This window comes from Carcharodon carcharias, chromosome 26 (assembly GCF_017639515.1).
Source record: "Carcharodon carcharias isolate sCarCar2 chromosome 26, sCarCar2.pri, whole genome shotgun sequence".
Classification (NCBI taxonomy): domain Eukaryota; kingdom Metazoa; phylum Chordata; class Chondrichthyes; order Lamniformes; family Lamnidae; genus Carcharodon; species Carcharodon carcharias.
The window spans coordinates 14,388,929-14,415,395 of NC_054492.1; the positions used below are offsets into that span (position 1 = coordinate 14,388,929).

At 44.8% G+C, this 26,467-nt stretch overlaps 1 protein-coding gene across 3 annotated transcripts in view; it reads left to right on the plus strand.

Annotated features, from left to right (window-relative positions):
* LOC121270006 (multiple C2 and transmembrane domain-containing protein 2-like) overlaps positions 1–26,467 on the plus strand; it is a 483,534-nt gene that overhangs the window by 230,182 nt on the left and 226,885 nt on the right. For all 3 annotated transcript variants that reach the window (XM_041175251.1, XM_041175254.1, XM_041175252.1), the window contains exons 6-9: positions 3,545–3,621; positions 6,377–6,488; positions 10,948–10,989; positions 25,044–25,208. In XM_041175251.1, the coding sequence (XP_041031185.1) occupies positions 3,545–3,621; positions 6,377–6,488; positions 10,948–10,989; positions 25,044–25,208 (396 nt within the window). The remainder of the gene's footprint in view (positions 1–3,544; positions 3,622–6,376; positions 6,489–10,947; positions 10,990–25,043; positions 25,209–26,467) is intronic.

Sequence of the window (26,467 nt, forward strand, 5' to 3'; positions counted from 1 at the left end):
AAGAAGCTTGACACCATCCAGGGAAAAACAGCCCGCTTGATTGGCACCCTTTCCACAAATATACATTCCCTCCACCACCGATGCACAGTGACAGCAGTGCGTGCCATCTACAAGATGCACTGCAGGAACTCACCAAGGCTCCATAGACAGCACCTTCCAAACCCATTACCTCTATCATCTGGAAGGACAAGGGCAGCAGACACATGGGACACCACCACCTGGAAGTTCCCTTCTAAGCCATTCACCATTCTGACTTGGAAATATATCGCCGTTCCTTCACTGCCATTGGGCCAAAACCCTTGAATGCCCTCCCTAAAAGCACTGTGGGTGTACCTACACCACATGGACTGCAGTGGTTCAAGAAGGCAGCTCACTGCCACCTTCTCAAGGGCAATTAAGGATTGGCAATAAATGCTGGCCTAGCCAGCGAAGCCCATATCCCACGAATGAATTAAAAAAAAAAACTGACTACTTGATGTGGGGGGTGGGGGGAGGGGGTGGGTGGTGTGCACTTTGGTCAGTTGGCTGGATGGCTAGTGTGGACCAGATTGGTGCCAACAGTATGGCTTTGATCCCTGTTTCGGCTGGGGTGGATTCGGGACCTGCCTCCTTGCCCTCTTCGTGGTGGAGGTCATGGTTCTATGGGTCAGACCTGCCTTTGGGCAGAGCACGCGAGAGGAAAAAGTATGATTGAAACTTCTGGAGCGCTTGAAGAATCTTTTGTTTGGAGATTTTCAAGTAATTCAAAAGATTCCCCCGTGTAAAGTGCAGCATGTTTTGGTTGATCGAAGTCAATGGAGCTCCCTGCAAGGCAGGACCGAATCTGTGATCGGTATTCGCATTTGGGACCAGCTGTAGGGAATGATTTCAGGCTGACCCTACTGTCATACTGACTTCATGTATTCTGTGCTTTCTCTTATTTCTTGTTATGCTCAACAACATATATATATAAAACGTTATATTTACAGCACAGAAACAGACCATTTGGCTGACTAATCTACGCTGGTGTTTACATTCCACGCGCGATTTCTCCCGCTAAATTTCATCTAAGCCTGCATCCTGCGAAGCCTTTCTCCCTTAATGTATTTATCTAACTCCCCCTTAAATGCATCTATGACTTTCACCTCAACTACTTTTGGATGAATTTTAGACAAGTTATGCAGCTAAACCATGTAGAGGGAATCGGTTTCTTAATTATAGTTGTGCCTTTATAGCAAACACTGATCTCCGGGCTGGGACTGCACAACTTTTGTGTAATCCTGACACCTTTTTATTTCTGTCAGGAAAAGCTCTGCGCAAGGGCTGAGTGGAGTTTGGCCCTGACGGGTTTTGGAGGAGGTCTATTGTAGGGTAGTGTGGCTTATAGCTCCTGTGGCACTGGTGGACCTGAGAATAAAAGAAATGGCACCATTACAAAATGGCACCCCAAGACTGAGCAGCCAATTTGTTGGACGACCAGTGTTGCTCTGGCAAAAATGGCCCAAAGTACATTGGATGCCCTTATGCAGGCAAAGCATTTTATGCCAGCTCCTGCTGTCATTACTGGCAAAATGGCCCCTGAGGAAGCCTCCTCCCCTCCATCCACATAAACAAGAGGAGTTTCTAAAATGAGTAAGCATCTCTATCCTGAACCAGATGTGTACGTATGTCACAAAATGGAGCCACATCCAGTCTCTGGGGTGTTGGTCAGTTTCCAGTTAAATTGGCACATCAAAGAATCAGAAAACATGCAGACAGAAACATTTTGAGACCAACGAGCTGGGCAGAATTATGGGCAGAACTTTGCCCTCGTTGGGCGGTGGTGACGCCGATCGCCGACCACGATCGGGCCCCGACGTAGATCTCATGCTGGCTGACCAGTGAGCAGTCATGAAGATTTTTATCAATAAAAACAAAGATATTAAAAATAATGAAAGCATGGTCCCCAATGTGACTCTGTCACTTGAGCAGGGACATGTTAAATATGAGTGTTGAAAATTTTACATTTTTTTTTTAATAATGGGTTGAAACCTCATCCTTCCCGTGGATGAGGTTTCGCCAAAACTGCAAAGGCCGCTTGGCCTTTTCGCCCACCTGCCAACCAAACGGTTGGATGGGCAGCGGAACATTTGAGTCAGTTAGTTTCGTAAGGGCTGCTTAAGGTTTAGTTCCTTAATGTGCTGCTTAATGGTCGGCGGGTGTCATTTTATACTTGGTCAGGTTGGGCGAACACCTGCCCAACGAGAGTAAAATTCTGCCCCATATGTTAGTGGTTTACGTATACAAGGGTGTATTCACACTATACCTGTAGTGTTGGCATAAACTATTTTCACTTCATATTGATGCTTCACTTATAGTGATGATGGAACCTCAATCTGGAGTCAGAGGTATTTTGCCTGAATCTGGACCACAACCTGAGTGAGACTCCCTGTGTGGAGGTTATCTTCATGCCTGATGGATCCTCCATGCCTTTAGTGTCAGTGCAAGAACTGAATTCCACTTTGAGGCTGACACTAAACTTTGTGATGGGATGTATCCCGAATGTGCTCAGTTCAGCTGCACACACTACAGGAGGTAACAGCCTGAGGAGAGCCTGCACTCCCTGTGATTATTGGAAGTGCAGTATTCGGCCTTCAGAGTTTCCTCCCTTTTTCCCTTTTGGCTTGAGTCCCACATCCTTGTTGTTCCTTTTGATTCAGAGTGCAGGATTGTCCATCCCACGCAAGCCTCCAGGAACCCTCGTCATTGCTTATCCATTGACCCATTATGCATTAAGCTGTGCAGTAAAATAGATACTCTTTACAGAAAGACAGGAAAGTATGCTCTCAGCTTGATCCATAATCATCACATTGGAGATGAGAACAAGGCCAAGGTAATGACGGATACCATCCTATATGGGAAACAAACATACGTTCACTGATTCTGTGATCACTATGTGGGTCATACACAGTTACATCTGAATGAAGGAAGCCATTTGATCCATCTTAATTCATCTGCCTAGAACAAGCCTACATTCATGCCATTGTTGTGTCCAGTTGTTTCTTTAGTCATTTCAGCTCATTTGCAATTGCTGATCACTCTCTATGCAAGAAACCCCTGGTGTCAGTCCTTAAGTTCTCTTTTACTGCTTAGAAGCCGTGTTCCCTTATCCTCACTCCCATTTTTTAATTTAAGGTAGTATTTTAAAGTAGCACCCTATAACATTTCCTATCCTAGAGACATTGATAATATCACCACTTCGATGCCCCTACCTTCCAGGCTAAAAAAACCTCAGGTGTCTCCAGCCTTTCCTTGTAACTCGAACTCTGGCACTAGCAGTCAGCCTCATGTCTCCCCCGCATGGCACCCTATGTCTGTATGTCTCCATGATTCCTCGATAACCAGAACCGGATACACATCTCAAGGTGTGGGCTGACCAGAGCACGGAATTGTTTCTTCTTTACCCAGGTGGCAATGATAAAACTGACACGACAGGTTATGGTACTTATAAGCGTTCATCTTTAACCTCTTGTTTGTTTATTCTCAATTTGTCATAATAATGAAAGAAAAATCTCTCCGCAAATAGGTGTATGACCGAGACTTGACAACAGATGATTTCATGGGTTCTGCATATCTCAGTCTGAATGATCTTGAAGTGAACAGGTTTGTAATATAATTGTGATTAATACTTTACTGGTACACACTGTTTGGTTTTATTCTGCGTGATTGAAGAGTGTTATCTGATAGAGCAATACCTGAGCTCTGAAAATCTAAAGGAGTTCCTCAGATTTAGGCAAAGCAAATAAAAGATATGAAGCACTGAGACCTATCGTCTGGAGCTAAGTGCTATTAAAAGCACAGCAATTGTTCACTAGCCTTGAGGGATTAAGAGATATAAATTATAAATTAATGGAGACTGGATTTATGACAGTGTTGGCAAATGCAACAGCACTTCAGCGAAGGCCTGATATGACTTGTAATAGGGCACAAGAATTCTGGTGATGTTTTAAAGTGCTTCAGCGAGTATATTGACAAAGCCTATGGTGAGTGCTGAGGCAACCCCCTGACGTTTGATTCAGTTAAAGCCTAAATATCCATCTCTATAATAGTGTATACATACAATAAAAAGGGTGATTAAAAAGAGAAACATTCAGCATTGAAGAGGGCCATTCAGCCCATCATGCCTGTGCCAGTTTTTTTGAAAGAGCTATCCAATTAATCCCACTCCCCTGTTTTTGTCCTCTATATAAAATCAGTAAAGAGTGTGATAAAAATCTATTCAGCGTTCAGGTGATGAACCTCAAACGTTACGTCTCATCAGTTAGAACTGGATAAAGACCACATCCTATTCCGGCCTCCTACCCTCCCCCCCCAACCCACCTCCCCAAGAGGACTGCATTGTGTTAAATAGTGGATCCGTGATTTACCGTCATGCATTCCTGGTGAATGCCATTTCCCACTGGGGGCAACTGGATTGCAGAATCAGCCCTTAAGAGTGCTCCATTAAGCAGAGAGAGCCTGATTCTTGTCCATCTATTTCCATTAGCAGCACATTTACCATTGTGCTGTTTGGTGTTGATCAGATTGAGTATTTTCCCCTTTGACACCATTGAATAAGTAATGAATGTGTAAATGGTATGTTAATGATCAGTTGAGGAGGATGGGGGCAGGGGGAACGGTACTGGGTCCCCCAGCACAGAGACATGATAAATGAATTGGACAGGATTGTGTTTATGGTTTTACCAGATAAAATAACCGGAACAATCCCTTCCCACTGTGGTAGCCATTTTGCTTGTCTACACGCTGGATTTTTACGCCTCTGAAATGCCCAAAATGTGAGCTTATTTCTATCCGATTGTTAACTAATGCTGGAGGGAATTTTTTTGTTTTTGCCAAACTGAGCTCTGGGTGCAGAGTTCGACGTGTTGGAAGCACACACCAGCAACTTGGACATGGAAGCCAATGTGCTCCTCGCAACTGTCCGTCCATTAAAATGGTTACAGGTCTTAGAGTCATTACAGCACAGAAGGAAGCCATTCTGTCCATCAATGCTGTCTGCATACTAACCTAGTCAGTCCCATTCCCCCCGCTGTATCCCATCACCTTGCAAGTTTATTTGCGTCAACTGACGATTGAATTTCCTTTTGAAATCGTTGGTCGTCTTTCCATCACTCCTGTAGGCAGTGAGCTCCAAACCCAAATTTCCGTTGGTATAATTCTGTTATTGCGACTTGCGAAGAACTAGGGCCAGATTTTCGCCAATGAGGCGGGACACAAAAGTTGGATATTTCCCGACTTGGCAGACCCTTCTTCTTTAAAATGGTCCCCGCCTGCTGTATTTTTGTTTCGGGGAGGCAGGGGCAGGATAGAGTCAGGCCTTCTGTCTCTTGGCGCCTTGGCAGGCTGGTTACAAGGCCTGCTTCAGTTCACCTGGACTCTGGTCCAATTGGATAAAAAGCAGTTAGGCTTTCTAGCCCTCAACACCACCCACCCATTCGCTTTGGGCAGACCTCAGGAGCTAAATAGATGGAAAAAAGATAAACTTCTAATAATCTAAGAGAGCTCTCATTTACACACTTTATACTGGAAAAAAAAAAACTCTTATTCATGAGACCCATTCAAAAAAACTTAAATCCCTTCAAGTAGTCAGTCTATTGTTTTAAAAAAAACAAACGTCTATTCACTAACTGCATCACAGATGGGTAATCCTTTAAAAGTCTCTTAAACCATTTAAGTCATTTAAATGTGAACTTAGACCCCCTGCTGGCAGTGTGGGAACCACAACAAGTTGTTTCCAGAGCTTTTGAAACTCAGCCAAACATTCATAATGGGGCTCAGCTGTAATAACAACCCTTGGGAAATGTCAACGACAAAGTCTATTGAAACTGAAAGGAAGAGATAGTAATGATTTCTTCTAAGCTATAACAGATGGTCCTGGCAATCAATTTGCTCCAGCAGCAGGTGGTCTGCTTTTTTACTCTCACTAACATCTGCAGCCTGTTTTTCATTTTTAAAGGCTGGGGCTTCAAATCACTTCAGATCAAGACACTTTAACAGACATTACCTGCCCTTCAAGATTGTTTACATCTTATCCATAAAATTGTGGTTCCCACGCTGCCAGCTAAGGTCCTTAGAACAGCAAAATTGGGGTCTGTTTGAACTTAGCACTAAATGGCCTTGCTGAGTTCAGGTTTCCTAATGGTGTGACCCACATCCCGTCCCCTTCCCCCGACAGTAAAAACGGGACCTGCCGGAAATGGGGGTGGGAATTCGACAAAAGGTCCCACCCGCCATTTTGAAAGGCCTTTGGAGTTGGCCCAACTCCGCAAAAAATCTGGCCTCTAGCCTCCATAGTTTAAAGGTCACCTAAAAGATTTGAAGGTATTTTTGACTGTGTAGGGTTGTTCCCTTCTGATAGCACTGTCCAGACGGAATTACAGCTTGATGACCCAAACAGCCTGGAGGACTACATGGGAGAGATTATCTTGGAGATAAAACTCACCAACAAACCAAGGGACAGCAGAAGAAATGTGAGTAAGGTGTTCACTCTTCATGCTGTGATCTACTGCACGTTTTATATTTATAGTTATGCAAGATGAGAAGTAGATATGCTCTAACCCGGAGTTTGTCGCATGTTTTTATGTGCATGTGTCGAATAACAAAAGAGACTGCTTAATGTGGAGTACGTTATTGAATGAATAGAAAGGTTGCGATCTTGCAGTTTTTGTTTCTGGTGATTGAAGACTATTGCAGTGCTGCAGGTAAACTGAACCATCAACAAGGATGGAAGCCAAGCACCGAAGCCCAAGGCTTCACATGAACACGCTAGGTGCACCCCCTCTAATCGACGCTAACCACCGGGAGCGCCAAATTCTGGAATTACCTAGACGGCGTGCAGCAGGGATCTAGACATCCGCTATATCATTCTCTGTTTAGAAGCCACTGGTTCTTGTGTCACAGACACAGTGGATAATAAATACTGTATGATACTGTTTCCATTCTTGCTAAGCAGAATTGGTATAAATGGAATTGGATTTGATCGATGTTATCCCCTAAAGACCTATGATGAGCGCTTCCATTTGCCTTCGCTTCTTGTGGATGAAAATAGATACACTTAAGGGGAATCTAAAGTTGCAGTGGTTTAGTACAACTGAGTGGCTGGCTCGGCCATTTCAGAGGGCAGTTAAGGGCCAAACGCGTTGCTGTGGGTCTGGAGTCACATGAAGGCCAGACCAGGTAAGGTCGGCAGATTTCCCTTTCCCTAAAGGACATTAAAGTTTTTACGAGAATCAACGATGGTTTCTAGGGCCGGAATTTTCCAGCTCCCCCCACCCCCCCCCACCCCCGTCCCAAGCCAGCGGGATCTGCCGGCCCCACGGAAGCGGCTGGAAATTTCCGGCCTCGCCGCGGTGGCGTTGGAAAATTCCGGTCTGGGCCGCTGTTACTGGGACTAGCTTTTAATTCCTGATTTATTAATTAATTCCATTTAAATCCCTCCAGCTGCTGTGGTGGGATTTGAACCCGTGCCCCCCACCCCCCGCCCCCCCCCCCCGCCCAAACACCCCCCCTCCCCAGAGCATTATCCTGGGCCTCTGGATGATAAATCTAGCCACATTACCACAAAGTCGCTTTGCCTTCTCTCAAGCGCATGAGGGAGGAAAGGGTAGAAGGATATGTTGATGGAGTGCGGTGAATCAAGTTGGCAGGAGGCATGTGCAGAGCACAAAATGCTGGCACAGACCAGTTGGACTGTATGTTCCGTCCCTGTGCTGTCTGTGCTGTGGCAAAGTAAGATACACAGGATATGAGCAATGGGCCCAGTTTTCCTCCTGAGTTCAACTGAAACACCAGTTGGACGCCCCTTCCCCAAACACTCGAAACAAAGCCTCTGCAAGGTGGCTTCCAGCCCTGGAGGGTACACTTCTGGTGGGGGGGGGGGCGTGGATAGGCAACTTTCCCCCTGCCTTCTGTTCGAGCCGTTATTCAGACGTTTAGGGCGGATTTTCCCGTCTCCACCAGCAGTGGGAATCATGGTGGGCTGGGGACCAAGATTTTGGCAGGTGGTCAAAATTCATTTTCCCACCCTCGGGAAATTAGTTTGGAATCTTGTTCCCCCGACTTTTATGGTGGCTTCAAGGCGGATCAGGTGTCCTGCGGAGCTATGTCGGGAACCTCGTTTGCAACTCATGAATACTCATTAAAAGCCCAACACACCGGAATCTTGTCCTCCCTTAACTGGCCGGCCCACGAAAAATGGCTCGCTCCCACCCGCCCCCCACACAAACCCCCCTGACGGGGGGAAAATTCAGCCCCATGAGTCTATGAGGGGCTACAATACTCTGTGTCACAGAGCCGTCTTCATATCTGTGTGCGTGTAAGGTTATGGGTTTAAAGCCCCACTCCAGACACAATATTGTGGCTAATGTTCCAGACTTGCACTGAGCGATCACTGTCAGAGGTGCTCTCTTTCAGATGAGACAGTAAACCTCAGGGCTTGTCTGCCTTTCATGGATGTGAATGGCGCCATTCCACAGAAGAACAGGGGAGTTCTTGCTGGTGCCCTCGCCAATGTTTATGCCTCATTCAGGCATCACTAGAACAGCTATCTGGTCATTATCCCATTGCTGTTTGTGGGAACTTGTGATGTGCCAGTCGACTGCTGTATTTCCTACAATACAACACCGACTACACGGCTAAAAGTACTTCACTGGCTGTAAAGCACTTTGGCACTTCCTGAGTTTGTGAATGGTGCTAAATAAGAATGTAAGTTGTAAGAAATATGTGCAGGACTGGGCTCTCTGGCCCCTGTTGCTTGCTTCACCATTCAGTAAGATCATGGCTCATCTTCAACCTCAATTTCACTTTGCTGCCTGACCCTGGTATTCCTGATTCCCTTAAGAGTCCAAAAATCTATCAGTCTCAGCCTTAAATGCACTCGATGGCTGGTCATTTAAAACCCTCTGGTGTAGAAATTTCCAAAGATTCACAATCGTCTCAGTCCGGAATGGCCAACTCTTTATCTTGAGGTTATGCCCCTGAGTTCTAGGCTATCCAGCCGAGGGGGTGGGGGGAGAACTGCCTCTCAGCTTCTACCCTGTCAAGCTCTTGGCAGGGATCATTCCGAGGTGATTAAGAGCAACACTTATTTGAATCTTCCTCACTCTGGGGCGCGGAGTACAGTTATCAGCTGATTAATAAGGCACAGATCAATAGATGCACCGGGGACCTCCCACTCTGTATTGGCCGTAACCTGCGCTCAGTGAACCTTTAGAGAAGCTGAAGGAATTTAAATGGCGTGACATTTCACTGGGTTGGGGGATTTTTATAAATGAGGAGCTGGTGCAGCCATTGAATGGACTGGCAGTAAAGTCAGTCTTTGAAACTGAAGGGATTTCAATCAGATTTGCTGCTGTGTTCGCATTTTCCCCTTGGGCACTGGGGTTCATACCTTTTGTCTGCTGCCTCTGGATGGTTGTGAGGCTTTTTTTTTAATCAAATTCATTTCTTCTGATTTATTGGTGAATAGGTTTGGCCTGGTGACATGGGTGCAGGTTGTCATCTGTCAGTCTCACGTTGGTCACAAGCTTTGTGAGTCGAACTGTTATTCTCCACTTTCCCGTCGACTGTACCTGCTTGCGGTCGGCTTGGAGTTACCCTGCTGCATCGGCATTCTTATAAAATGGTGCCTTGGTGTGCTTGAATGCCCAGTACAGAGTATAGCTCAAATACGCAGGCTGAATCCCAAGCGCATGACCGAGAGGCTGGCAGATGTGAAGGCGTTTGGGCTTCACATTGTGTTCAATGTAACTCCAGCCCAGTGCTGAAAGGTGCTTTTCAAAAGCACTTGGGCTGTCGACTGAACCCCCTAAACTTATCTTTCACTCTGTCAAACGTAATTCTCAGATCCGTGGAATGGAACAGTGTGTTTGTTGCGCACTGGAGACCATTAGGCCGGTGGCTGATGTGCAGCACAAGCCCACCAACCGATACCACCCTGCACACGTCCCAGATCCCAGTCCCAGTATCTGCGGGAGAAGATACAGCCTAAAATTAAGTACAAACCTTAATTAAAATAAAGCACAGCCTTTGGTAGGGCACTGGGTGCCAGTTGTACCCTACTGTTGGTTTACTGAAGGTATTTACTCTCTCGTTCCTGCCGTGGGGAGGTGGTTCTGTTTTGTGTTCCTGAGGTGATTGGGATTGCAGCAGGCTTTCTGACCGGCAGTTTGACAGGTAACAGGTTGGTGGTGACATGTTTTGAGATCCCGAGGTTAATTTGCACTGGATTTATCTGTCCAAGAAATTAGTTGCATAACTACATATTGTTGCTGGCAGCATAACCACTTTAAATCATGCTGTTAAATCCCAGCGTTAGAAAACAGCAGGACAAAAGATGACAGCAGTGTAATTAAAAAAAAGGATTCACACTGACCAAGCCTATCTAATTAGAAAAACCTGAACCAACACTAGAAGGGTTAAGTGACATTGTTTGAAAAGTTTTTTTTATTTATACAGGAATAATTGCTGGGTAAATCTTCGTTTTCATCATGACTTATAGAAATTTGAACCTAAGCACTTCAATATAAATTAGTTTAATTTGGTAAACGTATATTTTCTGATGCAACATGCATTTCAGTTGTATCCTTAACACCGTGGAGAATCTAGCGACACGTCAACAGAGCGTTAGCAGATAAAGTGTGATACAGAAATGCATCTGGGCCTTGTAGGAAGGCCTGACTCCCTCTAGCTGAGGAGGAGGCCCTTCTTCAAGTAGTCATGGTGTTGGTCAGAAACTCCAACCTGACCTTTGCTGCGATGCATTTGATGTTTGTACAGATTTTGGAGTGGCTTCAGTGAATGTTCTCTGTTGTCATGCCTGAACGATCCCCTCAGAAATGGTTAATTTGTCATTTAACAACTGCATTCCTCTGTTCATTCCCGTTATCCATCTCCTGCATCCGGTGCCACCCTTGTGTCCCATCTGTTCAGCGGATCAGTCGAGTCAGGAAGAAACGAGGAGCGAATACAAAGGTAAAACCTTACTCTTTTTTTTTCCCAGTCTCGATGCTCTTGTCAGCGTAATGTTCCCAAAAGAAACAATTTATTGACACTGTCAGGGGTTTCCTGGGCCTGCTTTGTTGACCAGGTTATATTTATTGTCCCACTGAGCCACCATTTGGTGTCAGATTGGGCAACACCATTATCTTCAAGTACTCGGGGGAGTTTTCAGTTGCGTTCGACTGCTCTGAAAACAGCCGCTCAGCAAGTTTTCACAGACGGATGGTCCTTCAAACCATCGTGATGTAGTTTTTCAGCAAACCTCCTCAAATTTTGATGATCTAAAATGCATTTCCTGTGGCGATGATTTCTGAAGCAATGCCAGTGTAGAGATTGGCATTCATGTTGGCCATACTCTTGGAGGGCTAATAATGTGACCTCTGCGTAATTTCTGATCACCTGACGGTTTCTGGCTGTTTCCAGACATTGTATTTACTTTCTAAAGGTGGGGATCCCTCTGGTTGAGAGCTTTTGTCTTGATCTTTCTCACAGCCCCGAAATTAGCTTCTTGCACTTTCACCAACTCTGGAGTCCACCAGAAGCCTCAGCCATGTTCCTGGGTCAAGGGCCATTCCCTAAGCAGGATGGGCTCTGATTGGAATTCCCACCAGCAAGGGGGAAGCCCACCATTTCAGCAGAGGAAGAGGCAGTGGATTTAAAATGGGCGCAGAAGTCCCAAAAGTTCCTTTAGGCATCAACTGAGACTGAGGCCTAAAAAGGCTGGAGCCAAGAAGATTCTGACGATTCTCTTGAACCATTGAGACGTAAACATGTCATCAAATGCATGCAAAAAAGGCCCATGGATGTTTGCATGCTGCATTGACAGTAATGAGAATCAGCAAGGCTGACCCTAGATTTTGGAGATGGGGCGGATTGAGGGGATTGGGGGAGAAAGAGCAATGAGTTACGAGCATTCCGGGAAAAGCTGGATTTGCCTTGCACCCTCTCCATGTTTCATACGAACATTCAGCGATGTTATGCCCATGAACGACACTCTGTTGCCTTCAGGCCTAGAAACACCTGTGGCTTAGGTTTACTTGTAAATGAGCGCCTTCTCTCAGCATCTGTATTCTGCAATATCCTCTACCCACAGCATTTTGCTGGAGGAGTCACAGTCCTTTTAACAGGAGATGTAGTTTTAGTTTCAGCCATGACTTCTGTTTGCTACAGTTCATAGAAAGTCTTTTTAAGTAGACTCTGTGGACTGTTTGCTGCAGTACGCTGTTTAAACAGACACTGTTTGCTGAGTAAATAGACATTGCTGAAAATAGACTGTTTGCTGTGAGTCCTGCCTTTAAGAACTGTCCGTCCTCCAATGCATTGGTTGACACATTGGGCTGGATTAAACGCAGTCCGTCACGATGGTAAACATGGCGGCCGGGCCCACTTAGTCATGGGAAAAGCCCCATGTCAGTCTCCCAACAGTGGCTAAACTCCCTGACGAAGGCGGAATGGGCTGATGTGGGATTCCTGGCCGCCAGTGGCAGAATGTCAATTAGCTTCATTAATGAGCTAATTGATACCCGTTATCCCTGAGCCCACATTAATTTAGTGCTGGTCCAGGGATTAAATGGAGGCTGCACCTTCAGGCTTTCCTGCACCCTCAGAAGGCTGCCCAGCAAACTCTGTCAAGCTAGCCAGCGGCATCCAGTGGTGGGGGGGGGTGGGGGGGTGTGCTTGTAGATTTTAAAAATTAATTTACAGCATGACTGGATTTGGGTGTCACTGGCTGGGCCAGCATTTATTGCCCATCCCTAGTTGCCCTTGAGAAGGTGGTGGTGAGCTGCCTTCTTGCACCGCTGCAGTCCGTGTGGTGTAGGTACACAGTGCTGTTAGGGAGGGAGTTCCAGGATTTTGACCCAGTGACAGTGAAGGAACAGCGATATATTTCCAAGTCAAGATGGTGAGTGACTTGGACGGGAACTTCCAGATGCTGGTATTCACTATCTGTTGCCCTTGTTCTTCTAGATGGTAGCACTTGTGGGTTTGGAAGGCGCTGTTGAAGGAGCCTTGGTGGGTTTCTGCAGTGCATCTTGTAGATGGTACACACTGCTGCTACTGTTCATTGGTGATGGAGGGAGTGAATGTTTGTGGAAGGGATGCCAATCAAGCAGACTGCTTTGACCTGGTTGATGTTGAGCTTCTTGAGTCAAGGCGCTCAGTGCCTGATCGCGGGACCTGGAATTGGGAAAGGGTGGATGCTGGAAACCAACCCCTGCCCTCACCTCCAACACCCCTGCTGCCCCCTCCTGCGACCGCCCCACCCTATGATCTGCATCCCCCCCTTCACTCACCTGTGGCATAGATTCCCTCGGTGACCCTCGGCCTCTGGTGGGTGTAATACCGGCAGCAGCCACCACTCCCATTGGCGCTGACGGCAGTGATGAGCTGCCAACCTTTGATTGGTCAACAGCTCTCAGCAGACGGCACTTCTGCCTCTGGGGACCTTGATCGCAAGGAGAGCTCGACAGTGGCCACTTAAGTGCCTGAAAGGCATTTGAGTTTATTGGGCCTCCCCCCACAGAAGGTTTTTCCCTGTCAGTTCCCCACCCTGTGGATAGGATACACTGCCTGGAAGTGTGGTGGAGGCGGGTACAATTGAGGCATTCAAGAAGGCATTTGATGATTATTTAAATAGAAACCTTGTGCAGGGGAAAAGGCAGGAGGTCGGCACTAAGTTAAAATGCTCCGAGAGCCGGTGCAGACACGCTGGGCCGAATGGCCTCCTTCTACACCGCAACAATTCTGTGATTCTGAGACACCTGTTGGCCTAACAAAATCCTGGCCATTGTGTAGGTGAAGCCCATACCCATCGGAATTTATGTTCGTTGTTAATGATGAATTACTTAGTGTGGTCTGGGTTTTGCAGAGTTGCTATCCACCAAGTGTTTGCAGAATATTATTACATTAGTCTGAACTATTGGGGAAGGGCTTCTTGTGCATCCCACAGACCCTTCATTCTGCCAATGGTGGCTGTGCCTTCAGCCGTCTGGGCTATGAGCTCTGGATATCCCTCCCTAAACCTCTCCGCCGCTCTCCCCCCCTCTCTCTTTCCTCCTCGATGATGCTGTTTATAATCTACCTCTTTGACCAAGCTTTGGATCACCTGTCCTAGTGTCACGTACTCTCTGACACTCCTGTGAAGCACCTTGGGATCTTTTACTGTGGTAAAGTGTGTATAAAAGTAAGTTATTGAGTAATAGTGCTGGAGTAAACTCAGGCTCAATAGGCCATCTCTCCCTCTTATGTGATTTTATTGGAGAGCTATTCCATTATCGCATGGTCTCTGAACACTTACTTGTGGGGTGGTGGGGGGTGGTGTTCAAAGTGAACAGGAAATCCCTAATTACATCTCCACCCAGCTAGGGGTCGCCAACATTTTTTGGACATTTTCCTGAAGGTGTCATCACATCCATCCTGCCTGTAATTGCCCTTTTACCCCGCCCCCCCCCCCCCCTGCTTCCACTGTTGGTCCACCACTGACATATCCAGCTTCAGAGCAACAACTGTTCTACGCCAATCGGAATGCGAATAAATTCTTCGTTGCCCAATTGACTGAGAGTCAGGAATATCCAATCACCACTTGGTAGTACAGAATTTGAATATTCCTGAAAAGAGGGACATGTTGCCAAAGCTTTTTGCCTTGCAAAGGATCACAAGGGTGTTGATTGGTTGGCAAGACTTCAGCCAATCAGAGTCCACAACCAGTCAGCACACTTTTCTCCTGTAGCTTAAATTGTTGTAATCGTTTGAAATTTGGTACTCTTGCATTTGTGCAACATGTCTCTTTTCAGCACTAATCATCCAATTAGCCAATCGTCCTAGGGCCAATATTTTTATGACTAATAAAAGTACTCAAAAGAAAATTAAAAAAAAACCCCACAAAATTTAATGATTGTTTTCTCTCTCCCATGATTGCCCGCAGCATTGCCCTGGAGTTTAATCTTTAACTCCTGGGGACTCCAGGGTAAGCCTGGAGAGTTGGTAACCCTGCACTAACCTCAGGAATGGCTTGAAGGTCAGAGCCTGTAACTCTGACTCTGTCTCTCTATAAAATTATTCAGCTTTAAACAAGTGAAGGTGGAGAGGGTGCAATGTATTTTCTGATCTCCCACGGATTATTACTCTTTTAGTCCTGCATTAAAGCTGGCTTCTAACTTACGTGTGTGGTGGAGGGGGATGGGGGCAAGGAATACAGAAGTGAGCAAGAGCTTGAGAAAACCCATTAATTGAAATAAGTATTATAGACGATTAGAAAAAAAGCTGGAAATCTGAAATAAAAACATAAATCGTTGGGAGTACGAGGCAGGTCTGTCAACATCTGTGTACAGAAAAGTTAATAGTTTCGGCTCAACACTTGAAATGTTAACTTATCCTGTAGTTCTCCTGAAGCTGTTGGACCTGTTATATAGTGTTATATAGTTTTTTTAACTGGTGTAAATGTACAGCTCAATGATGTATAAGTGACTTTTTAAACAAATGCAGGGGATCTCTTGGCTTTATAAATAGAAGCACAGAGTTCAAGAAGAGTTTGGAAGTTATGCTAAAGCTTCTGTAATTCACTGGTTAAACCTTAGCTGGAGTGGTGTGTTCTGTTCTGGGGATCACACTTTTAATAAGGATGGCTGGGTGCAGGTGCAGTGGTGATTAACCAGAATGGTGCTAGGAATGAGGCTCTTCAGCTACGTGGATAGACTGTTAATGTCATGTCAATTCGATTGTTAAGGTTAAGGGGAAACACGTGATGGGTATTAATTGTCTTTGAGCACATATAAATAGGGGATAGCTGGGACACTGGGTTGTGTGGGAGGAGAGTTGTGAGACAGGACAAATCAATAAACTCTATCAATAAAGAAAAACTCCGTGTTTTGGTTTCACCAGCCGCCTGGGATCCGATTAACAAGATTGGAGAGGCTGGGACTGTTCTCCTTAGAGCAGAGAAGGTGAAGAGATTTAATGGAGGGTGTTCAAAATGAAGAAAGGTTTTAAAGTGTAAATAAGGAGAAACTGTTTCCATTGAGACAGTCAGTAACCAGAAGTCATCCCTCATCATTTTGAATGCCTGTCTTAAATGCCCCCTTAAGATTCTGTGCTCAAGGACGAACAGTCCCAGCTCCTGTAATCTCCCACAAATCTGATACACTGGCTGACTGCAGATTGGCCAGTATCAGTAACCAGGTTTGCATCATGCAGCCGGGTTCTGTTATTATGCTCTGCTATGTTAACCACTTCTAACAAGTCTGTTTATGTTTATGTAATGCATTTAACTATAAAGAAAAATTAAATGCCGATCAATAGGAGTTAAGGAAGATGACTAACCATTTGCTGAGAAAGGTGGGAGAGAAGCAGCAAAGCTAAGGGTTTCAGGGATGGAGTTACATGGAGTAAGGCTGATTCAGCTGAATGCAGCACCAAGAATGGACGGGCAAAAGGCTGTGAGGGTGCACAGAAGTTCAGATGTGGAGGACTGAAGAGAATGGGCTGGAAAGTGGGGCTGGATGATGTTGCATTGAATGACACAGAACCTGCATTACAGAAACAGGCATTCACTCAACACCCATTCACCCTCTTAGAAGGTTGTTCGTCTGTGAAACTCTCTTCCCCGAAAAATAGTGGAGACTGGGCCATTGAGTTTATTCAAGGCTGAGTTAGACAGATTTCCGATAGACGAGGAAGTTGAGAGTTATAGGGGGGCAGACAGGAAAGTAAAGTTGAGACCACAACCGGGTCAGTCATGATCTTATTGAATGGTGGAGCAGGCTCGAAGGGCCAAATGGCCTATGTCAGTCTCCGTTGGTGTTTAGGCTCCGCACAGGACTCCTCCCATTATTCGCACCCCCCCCCTCTCCACCCCCAAAGCCACTGGGCCAGAGGTTGATTTGTGAATTAGGAGAGGGACTTTGAATTGACTGTGTTGGGGAAATGAAGAGTACAGTTTAAAGAGACAGGAGTGGGAGTTAATGTGTGACAGGCTAGCAGCACTCGAGCTTGTTGTAAGTTGTATAGTGGAGGTTCAGAGGCTGGTTGAGGCAGCCACCAGGACAGTGTGTTCTGGAAGTACTGAAAACATGAACAAAGATTTCAGCAGCAGTTTTGGTGAGGTAAGGGGCTGGTGATGTTACACATTTTATTTTAAGCAACCTGTTTTTCAGTCAGCGTATCTTATTCTTGTCTAAGTCATTTTGGAGACTGTTCTTTCTATTCCTCTTGACCATCACAAGTTGATCATTTGCACAGGGCTTCCAGCTCAACAGTTTAACTAGTCCACATATATTGGAATAACCACCTTCTTCTTCTTCTTCAATTCTCTGCCTGATTATTCACAGAATCACAACAAAAGTCCCGTGTTTTTCACTACGGGCAGGGAGAGCATGCAGGCAGGCTCCAAGTCTGCCTCAGCCAGAACAGGGACTGAACCCCGTGCTGTTGGTGTTAATACGATTCACACGCTAGCCGCCTAGTCAACTGAGCTAACACTGCCCCCCCCGCCCTATATTGGAATATTATTGTTATGTGACCTGCAGTGCTGCTGTGCTGTGGTCATTTGGTACTGGGTCAGTGTAAACCTGTGATCACTAGGGGGCAGCATTGAACCAATATTCAGTGACCTGAACAACTTGTTAATTGAGAATTGCTCTTCAGCCAACAGATAGTAATAATGATTTTAAACAAAATCCATGTTAGTCCCATTATGTCTGTCAGCTTCTCCATTCCCTCCTTTTGTAATTTTCTATTTTAATAAAGCTTTATCGATGCCAAATACATAATTATCTTAATGAAGGCATGTTTAAAGATTTAAAAGACTGTCCTGGCTGTATATTTTCCCTTTTCTTAATGAATTTAATGTATAAAATATAGTTCCTGAATTCGTATTTTTCCCCAATAGGCTACTTTTCAACAGTTCATATAAGTTGTAACTTAAAATAGAAAGCGTCATCCTGTCGGTTTTTCCTTAAACGTTCAAAATTAGGAACTGATTTGCTCGAGAGGTTTGTTTTTGCAGTATTATCATTTTACAGTAAATTATTCTCTCCAGTTAACTGTTGAATATTCCTGGATATATCACCACGGTATCTGAACTCTTGGATATGTCGGCACTTAAAACGAGAGCCGAGGATGTTGGAAAGCAGTCCAAATATTGACAGGCTGGAAGAACTGTGATTAAAATTAGCACAGCAAGGCATTTTAGCACACTCTAAGAGACGTTAGTCTGATATTTAAGTGGTCTAGACTCGAGTAGATAGGCTCCAGTCAATATTAAAAAAAAGAAAAGAAATAAGCATTTGCCATATTATTATTAGGAATTGAGGTAGGAGCCCCTAGCAAATTCGGGCACTTGCAAGAAAATGGGGCATATTCTATGGGACAGGTGTTCCGCATAAATTGATGGGCTATAAATGTTGGCTTTAGAGTTGCAGTGCAATTAAAGGGTTCTGTGCTTATGGACACACTTTAATGAAGTGTACCAACATTAAAATCACACTTTAGATGTACAATGGGTTCTGATGAGGCCTAACCATGTCTCACTACACTTTTCAAAAGGTGCTAAACTCTTTTTAGTTTAAAATTGCTTCTGGCCCCTTCAAAGGAAAACTAACTTCGCACTCACGATCAGCTCCTCATGATTGGTGCTCAAATGGTGTTTCCATTTGCAATTTAAACAAGGCTATATAAATGCTCTTGCTTGCTAAAATTCCAAAGAGGGTTGCAGAAAGTTTTACAATGTGGATAAATAAACACCCTGCCTTTCCTAATGGTTTAAACGTGTATTAATAACCTCCTCGAAATGGTTCTGCTGTTTATATTCTGATGGCAGTCGGGTCTGGATGGGGGAAGGACACTTGTTGGAACATGTCGAACACATTCCTTGGAGCGTTTCATTTCTCCAGCGTTCCCCGGGATATGAGTTTAGCCAATTAATTTTTTTAATAAATTTTCATATCGGGAGAGCCAGCGAAAATAACATTGTCTAATGTTTGATTGATAACAGGAAGTGGAGGAGCAACAGAATTACGCAAAGCAAATTATTTTATCTGGGAATATTTTGTGAATTTTGTCAGAAATGCTGCAAACATAGGCTTAGCTTTACCCCAATTTCCAAAGGCCTAGTGTCAAAAGCAGGAAGAAGTGAACCCTGTTTTAAAACACTTTACCCTTGGAGACCTGTTGACTAACTCCAATTGAAATTGTAATGAAGGTTTCTTGAGGCCTTGATAATTGAGGTTATTGCCATTTAAAATGTCACCTGCATCATCTCAAGTTTAGATACAATCCCCTTGTCTTCTGACTATCAAAAGACACTGGAACCTATCATTCCCTGGGCAAATATTGCTTTTGCCTTAAACGTGGGGGCCTGAATTGCTCTCTGGTGTTTTTCAAGTTTTTTTAAAAAAAAATGTAAGCTTCAAGGCTTGAGCAATGAGTGTATCCCTGAGATCTTCAAAGTGTCCTGAGATGGGTTATGGAGGGGGTAGTGGGGAGTGAGTGAGGGGTGGTGGGGGAGGGAGGGGAATGTTGTCTTTCTCAGTGATGAGAGTATGTCGACATTTCCCAGAATCAGCAGCAATAAACCAGATGTGAGAGTGTTATAACAAGGCTGTCAATAGATCTAACCGGTGCACTGGCCAACTGCGCCTGTCTTAGCCGGCATTCCCCACTCTCATACTGTTCAGCCATATGGAAGCAATCTTCCTCCTCCCCCCCCGCCTCTCCCCACCCCCATCCCTTTAATGGCTGGCTTTGGGATCCATTTTCACAAGCCTCATAGGGCTGAGGGGAACAGTCTCATGAATCGACCAGATAGAAGTCACTTCCAAAATAAACATTCAATTTAAAAATTAGACATACCAGGCTGCAGATTTCTTTCGACATATTTCAGAAAAAAGTGCTGCTATTCATCATAAGTGAATGCCAGGCATCAGCAGGCTTCTTTGATCCTCTTTGAAAAGTTATTCCCTCCTCACTAAAATATAAATCCACAAGTGCTCTCCTACACTGGAGGGAACAGCTCCCGGCACTTTGAAGTTTGACCCTGGGAACAGTCCATGGCTTTAGCTCTGAACAGAGTCTTATCCACAAGAATTGTGTTCGGCTAGAGAGTGAGGCCCTTCCCTGGTGAAACTCTTCCCTTCCCCGCTAAAGAGAAGGTCAGTGCTTCATCTTGGCTAGCTAGTTGAAGACGACAATGAGGCGTTTCTTAATTTGACAATAGGTAGGTCTGTAGTTTTAACACAATGCTGGGGTTACTGCACACTATGACTCCTCAGTGGGTAGCACTCTTGCCTCTTGAGCCAGAAGTTTGTGGGTACAAGGCCCGCTCCAGAGATCGAGCACAATATCTGGGCCGGTACCTCAGTGCTGCACTGCTGGAAGTGTCGTCTTTTGATTGAGAAGTTAAACTCTCTTCCTAATCTGGTGGACGAAAGCCAGCCCATGGCGCTATTTTGAAGAGGTGCAGTGGAATTGCGCCCGTGTCCTGACCAAGGTTTATCCCTCAATCCACGTCACTGAAGCAGATTACCCGGACATTATCACATTGTTTTCGGTGGGAGCCTGCTGTGCGCAAATTGGCTGCTGCATTTCCTTATGTAGATTTACAACAATGACTACAGCTCAAGAATTCCATTGGCTGTAAAGCACTTTGGGCATCCTGAGGTTGTGAAAGGTGCTATAAAAATGCAGGTCTCTTTTTCTGCCATGCAAAATGGACCATGGCTACAGTGTGTACCATCTACAAGATGTACTAAAACAACTCTCCAAAGCTTCCTGCTAAACCTGAGACCTACACTACCCTGAAGGACAAGGGTAGCAGGTGTATGGGAACACCAGCACCTGCAGGTCACACCCCATCCTGACTTACAAATGTATGACCAGGCCTACACCATTGCTGGGTCAAAATCCTGAAACCCCCTTTTCCACCCCACCCACCTCCCACAGCACTGTGGAAGTACCTTTAGCACATGAGCTGCAGTAGCTCAGGAAGGCGGCTCACTACCACTAGCCCAGTAAGGTAACCCCTACACTACTGACTAGATTGCGTCATAGATTTTACAGTGTTAAAAGAATAACTAGCAACCATTTCACAAAACTCTTGGGATAATTCAAGGGTAAGAATCAATGATTGGAGCAGAGAGACGGTAGGAAGAGAAGCAATCATGAGCAACGATGGAATTCTATGATTTCAACGTTGATGCTATCATGGGATTAAATGTCCAGGACTTCAAGGGAGTTAAGGATGGGAAACAAATACTGGCTTTGTCAGAATCACATGAAGAGATAATAAGAGAACATTTTGTTTGGTTCTAAAGAATCAGCAGCAGGGTAAAGATTGTTTAATTGAAACACGCCCGATGAAGGAAGACGATGATTAACACTCGGGGAGATGGTGACTTAGTGGGATTGTCACTGGACTAAAAAACAAGAGACCCAGGTTAATGCCGTAGGGATATGGATTCAAATCCCACCATGGCAGCTGGTGGAATTTAACATTTAACTAATAAAAAGAAATCTGGAATTGAAAGCTAGTCTCAGTAAAGGCACCATGTGACTACCGTCAATTGTCATAAAAAATCCATCTGGTTCACTAATGTCTTTTAGAGAAGGAAATTTGCTGTCCTCACCTGGTCTGGCCTACATGTGACTCCAGATCCACAGCAGTGTGGTTGACTCTTAAATGCCCTCTGAAATGCCTAGCAAGCCATTCAGTTCAAGGGCAATTAAGGATGGGCAACAAATGCTGGCCTTTTATGCCCACATCCCATGAAAGAGTAAACAAAAAGATCCTGGACATTTAATCCCATTATAACATCAACGCTGAAATCACAGAATTCCATCATTCTTCATGACTGCTCCTCTCATCTTAGCTCCTCTTCCTACTGTCTCTCTGCTCCAGTGATTGATTCTTACCCTTGAATTATCCCAAGAGTTTTGGGGGATTGTTTGCTAGTTATTCTTTAACATTGTAAAATCTATGATGCGATCTATTAAGTAGTGTAGGGCTTATGTTACTGGGCTAGTAATCCAATGAGCATGAGTTCATATACCCATTGGAGGATTTGAATTCAGTTTAAAAAAAGTATGCAAATAAAAAGAAAGTTGGTATCAAAGCATCCATAAAGCTTTCAGAGAAATGTGAAGTAATTCACTTTGATAAGAAGAATGAGGAAAAGAATAAACTAAAGGGGAAATTTCTAAAGGAGGGGCAAGAGCGAAGGAACCGGGGTGGGGGTAGTAAATGTGCACAACTCAATGAAGGTGGCAGGACGAGTTAGAAAGTGGCTAATAAGGTAAATGCTACTGTGGGTGTTACACCTCGAAGCTATGAAAGCAACGAAGTTATGATGAAACTTTATAGAACACTGGTTTGGCCTCATCTGGAGTATTGTGCTCAATTCTGCCCCTCACATTTTGGAAAGGGCATCAAGGCTTTAGAGAGAATGCAGAAAAGATTCAGAGAATAGTTCCAGGGATGAGGATAGATTGGAGAAGTTGATGATGTTCTGCTCAGACAAGAGAAGGTTGAGAGGAGATTTGATGGAGGTGTTCAGGATCATGAAGACTCTGAATAGAGTAGGTATGGACAAACTGTTCCCATTGGCAGAAGGGTAGAAAACCAGAGACTACGGGGAGAATTTTTCCCCCCGTCGGTGGGGAGGGGTGTTGTGCAGGGACAGGCACGGATCCGATCGGCACCCCCACTCGGGTCCAGGCTGCCATTTTATGAGGGCAGGCCAATTAAGGCCCACCCAGCGTGATGTGCACTTGGAAGCTCTGAGCGCGAGAGAGCGCAGGAATCTTAGGGAGATTAGTTTAAGTTTTTAAAAAATTAAATAAATGAAGAAAACATTTTAAGGCACGTCACATGAGCTGGGGGACGTCAATGAATTTTTATAGAAATTTTTAGTCAATTTATAAACCCTTCATAAAACCTCATCCCGCCCATGAAAAATTCGGAGGCCGCCTGGGCTCTTCATCTGCCCGCCAACCTTAGGGTTGGATGGGCAGCCCTGTTAATTGTTTTAATTACCATCTAAATGGCCTTAATAGGCCTTTGACAGTTGGGTGGACGCGCAGCCGAGTTGGCTGCATGCCCGCCGATCTGAAAACCTGAATGATGCCGGTGACGTTGGGATGCCCGCCTGACATCTCCGCGCATCATTTTACGCGTTGGCGAGTGGGCCCCGCCTCCGCTCGCGACCCAAACATTCTGCCCCTTAAGACCTAGGAGCAGAAGTAGGCCATTCGGCCCATCGAGTCTGTCCCACCATTCAATGAGATCATGGCTGACCTGATAATCCTCAACTCCGCTTTCCTGCCTTTCCCCCATAACCCTCGATCTCCTTACTGATTAAAAACCTGTCTATCTCAGCCTTGAATATGCTTAATATACTGTCTGGTAAAGAATTCCACAGATTGACTACTCTCTGAGAGAAGAAATTCCTCCTCATCCCTGTTTTAAATGGTTGCCCCCTTACCCTGAGGTTACTCCGAGAGGGCACTGATTTAAGATGAATGGGAAATGAACCAAAGGCGAACCAAAGGGAGACATTTTGATGCAGTGTGTGGTTAGGAGCTAGAACGCACGGCCTGAGAGTGTAGTGGAGCCATGTTCAATCATGGCTTTCAAAAGGGAATTGGGTAACTAACTGAAGGGAGAAAATTTGCAGGGGGATGGGGAAAAGATGGGGACGTGGGACTGGCTGAGTTGTTCTTCCAGAGAACCAGCAGGGACTACGATTTTCTTAGATGCTTAGTCAGTCACCACGTGGCCTGTGCGATAAGAGCAAAGAGCGTGGGGTGATATTTGGTAGGCAAGTTACGAAGAAGATTTTGATTTGTTTTTAATATCTGATTTTGGATATTGTGAGGGAAGTTGAAGTTTAATTTAACTGCAACAAGACACCATTCAGAAGCTGTAAAATGAAACGTGGGGTAAAGACACTATTTTATTTGGAGAAGTGATGTGAGTGTAGATCTGTTGCTGTAATTTGGCGTCAGTGCTCCAGACGCAGCAGTTTGTTGATGAGGGAGATGAGAGAGGGACCACCCTGTCCAAGGCCCGAGCGGCTGAGTCAGTTAGCTGGGCTGATGGGTCTCCCAGCGACATTGGTCTAGGTAGGGGAGCAGCTTATCTGCCTGCTCTTTGGACTGAGGTATGTGTGGGATGGGGAGACAAGGATTAAAAAGGGAACTGAATTACCTGGAAAAACTCAGCAGGTCCGGCAGCATCGGCGGAGAAGAAAAGAGTTGACGCTTCGAGTCCTCATGACCCTTCGACAGAACTCTAAGTTCTGTCGAAGGGTCATGAGGACTCGAAGCGTCAACTCTTTTCTTCTCCGCCGATGCTGCCGGACCTGCTGAGTTTTTCCAGGTAATTCTGTTTTTGTTTTGGATTTCCAGCATCCGCAGTTTTTTTGTTTTTATTAAAAAGGGAACTGTTGTGAAGAAAATGGGAAAAAATGGGTTTTCTCAGAAGAATGTAGAGAGCACCTGGAAAAGATATTCCTGGTAATGTTTAACTGGATCTCAGAAAATAAACTCCAGTTAAAATAGAAACGGGAATCCACAATATCAAAAATCTTCTGGAAAACCTTTCCCTCCAGCTCATAAAAAGCTGATAATCCTCTGAAACCTTCGTATTTAGGAATGAGTTTCACGTGCTCCACCATTTTGGTTCCATCTTCTCACCAGTCCCCTGCTATTTTCCTGTGTTCCATAATACACTCACTTTCAAAGTAGCTGATAAATATTTCAACTACTGTGCCAGTGTCTTCTGGCATCAGTGCATTCCACATCCCTTTTCTGTTGATTTTTTCCCAGGATTTCTTTAACCATTAACAATCTATTTATTACCACCATTCTGTCCCCAGCAAGTCACAGATAGCTGTGAGATTAAAATGTGTTAAGTCATTGACAGTGAATGTTGGCAGATTATTAGTTATGATTTTGGAATCATCTCGTTTTTTTTTTCTTCCTTAACCCATCTCTCTTGTCTTCTGCATGCCCTGCGGTTGTGATTGGTGGAAAAGACTAGCTTCATCCAGAATATCCGACTGTCCGATGCTCTTCGGAAAAGCCAGCTGTGGGATGGGATTGTCAGCATTATCCTCTTTGAAGGGAAGGGGATCAAAGAAGATGCAATTGAAGGATGCTATGTCAAATTCCGGCTCGGGGACGAAAAATACAAAAGCAAGGTACGCAACAAGCAACAGTCTTGCATTTATGCAGCACCTTTTCATGTCCTTGGGAAGGCCCAAAGTGCTTCACAACCAAAGAATTACTTTTGAAGTGTCGTCATTGCGTGATTCTTTGTAGGGAAATGTGACGTCCAATTTTTGCAGCCATGATGGGATAATCATCGTTTGAATGTGGTTTATTGGTATTAGTTAGGAGTTGATCGCTGACCAAGACATTGGGAGACCCTCCCTCTCGTCTTTCAATAGGGCTGTGGGATCTTCAACATTCACCCGTCGAAGCGGCCTTGGTTTAAGGTCTGATTTGAAAAATGGCAGTGCTTGAATTTGTAGTACTCCTGCGGTACTGCACTGAAGGGGCACCTCCAATTGGTTGCTGTATGGCTTGTGTGCTGACATTAGGGATGAGCATTTGAAGCCACATCCTGCTGACTGACAAATTCTCATATTGTGAAAAGGGTACTTACTGATCGTTTTGAGCAGTGCCTTTCAGCAGCAGGCTTAGTGAACAATTACTGTACATCTGGGGCAATTCGTTAAAGATAATGTTTTAAATAAAATAAGATGCTGCTTGTTTGAAACGGTCGACGTATCGGTGTAAATTGAGCTGAAGAAATTTGCAACTCAACAGCATATCCCTTCATCCCCTGAATTTGCTGCTTGCTTTACCCATTAACAATGATATGCGTCTTTGGCAAGCAATTATTTATCCAGGAGGATTTGGCCCAATGTTCAGATGTTGCTCTGTGAATTGTAAGCATAGAACAGGGGAGTAAATCACCATAAATGCACTGATGAGAGAAGCCTTTGCATTTCTGAAGCAGATAATGTCATCGAACTAGCACCAGGCAACCCCTATTCTCTCCTACATGAATCGAGCTAAATTTTTACTCTAGTATAATCAGCAAAGATACTCCCGAAGAGTTCAAGAATGCTAAAAGACTAGTGGACCTAACCCTATCTGATGTGTGTCTTGTACCACGTTGGTATGAATGAGAGGCATCACACTGTGGGTTCCTCGCGGTTTCGTTTCCTATTCATTTACCTGCTGCAGCTCAGGTCACTCAGCCGTCTGTCTGAGTCTATAGCAATTCCGTGTTTTGTTCTGTATTTTTGAAAACTGAGATGCTTTTCTAAATAGTCGGTGAATTCACTTGTCAAAATTCACATGTTTCCAGTGTTTGGTGCTTGTAATAAAAGAAACAGCTGTTTCCAAAATTCTTATCATTGTTTTCAAACCTCCCCATGGCCTCGCTGCT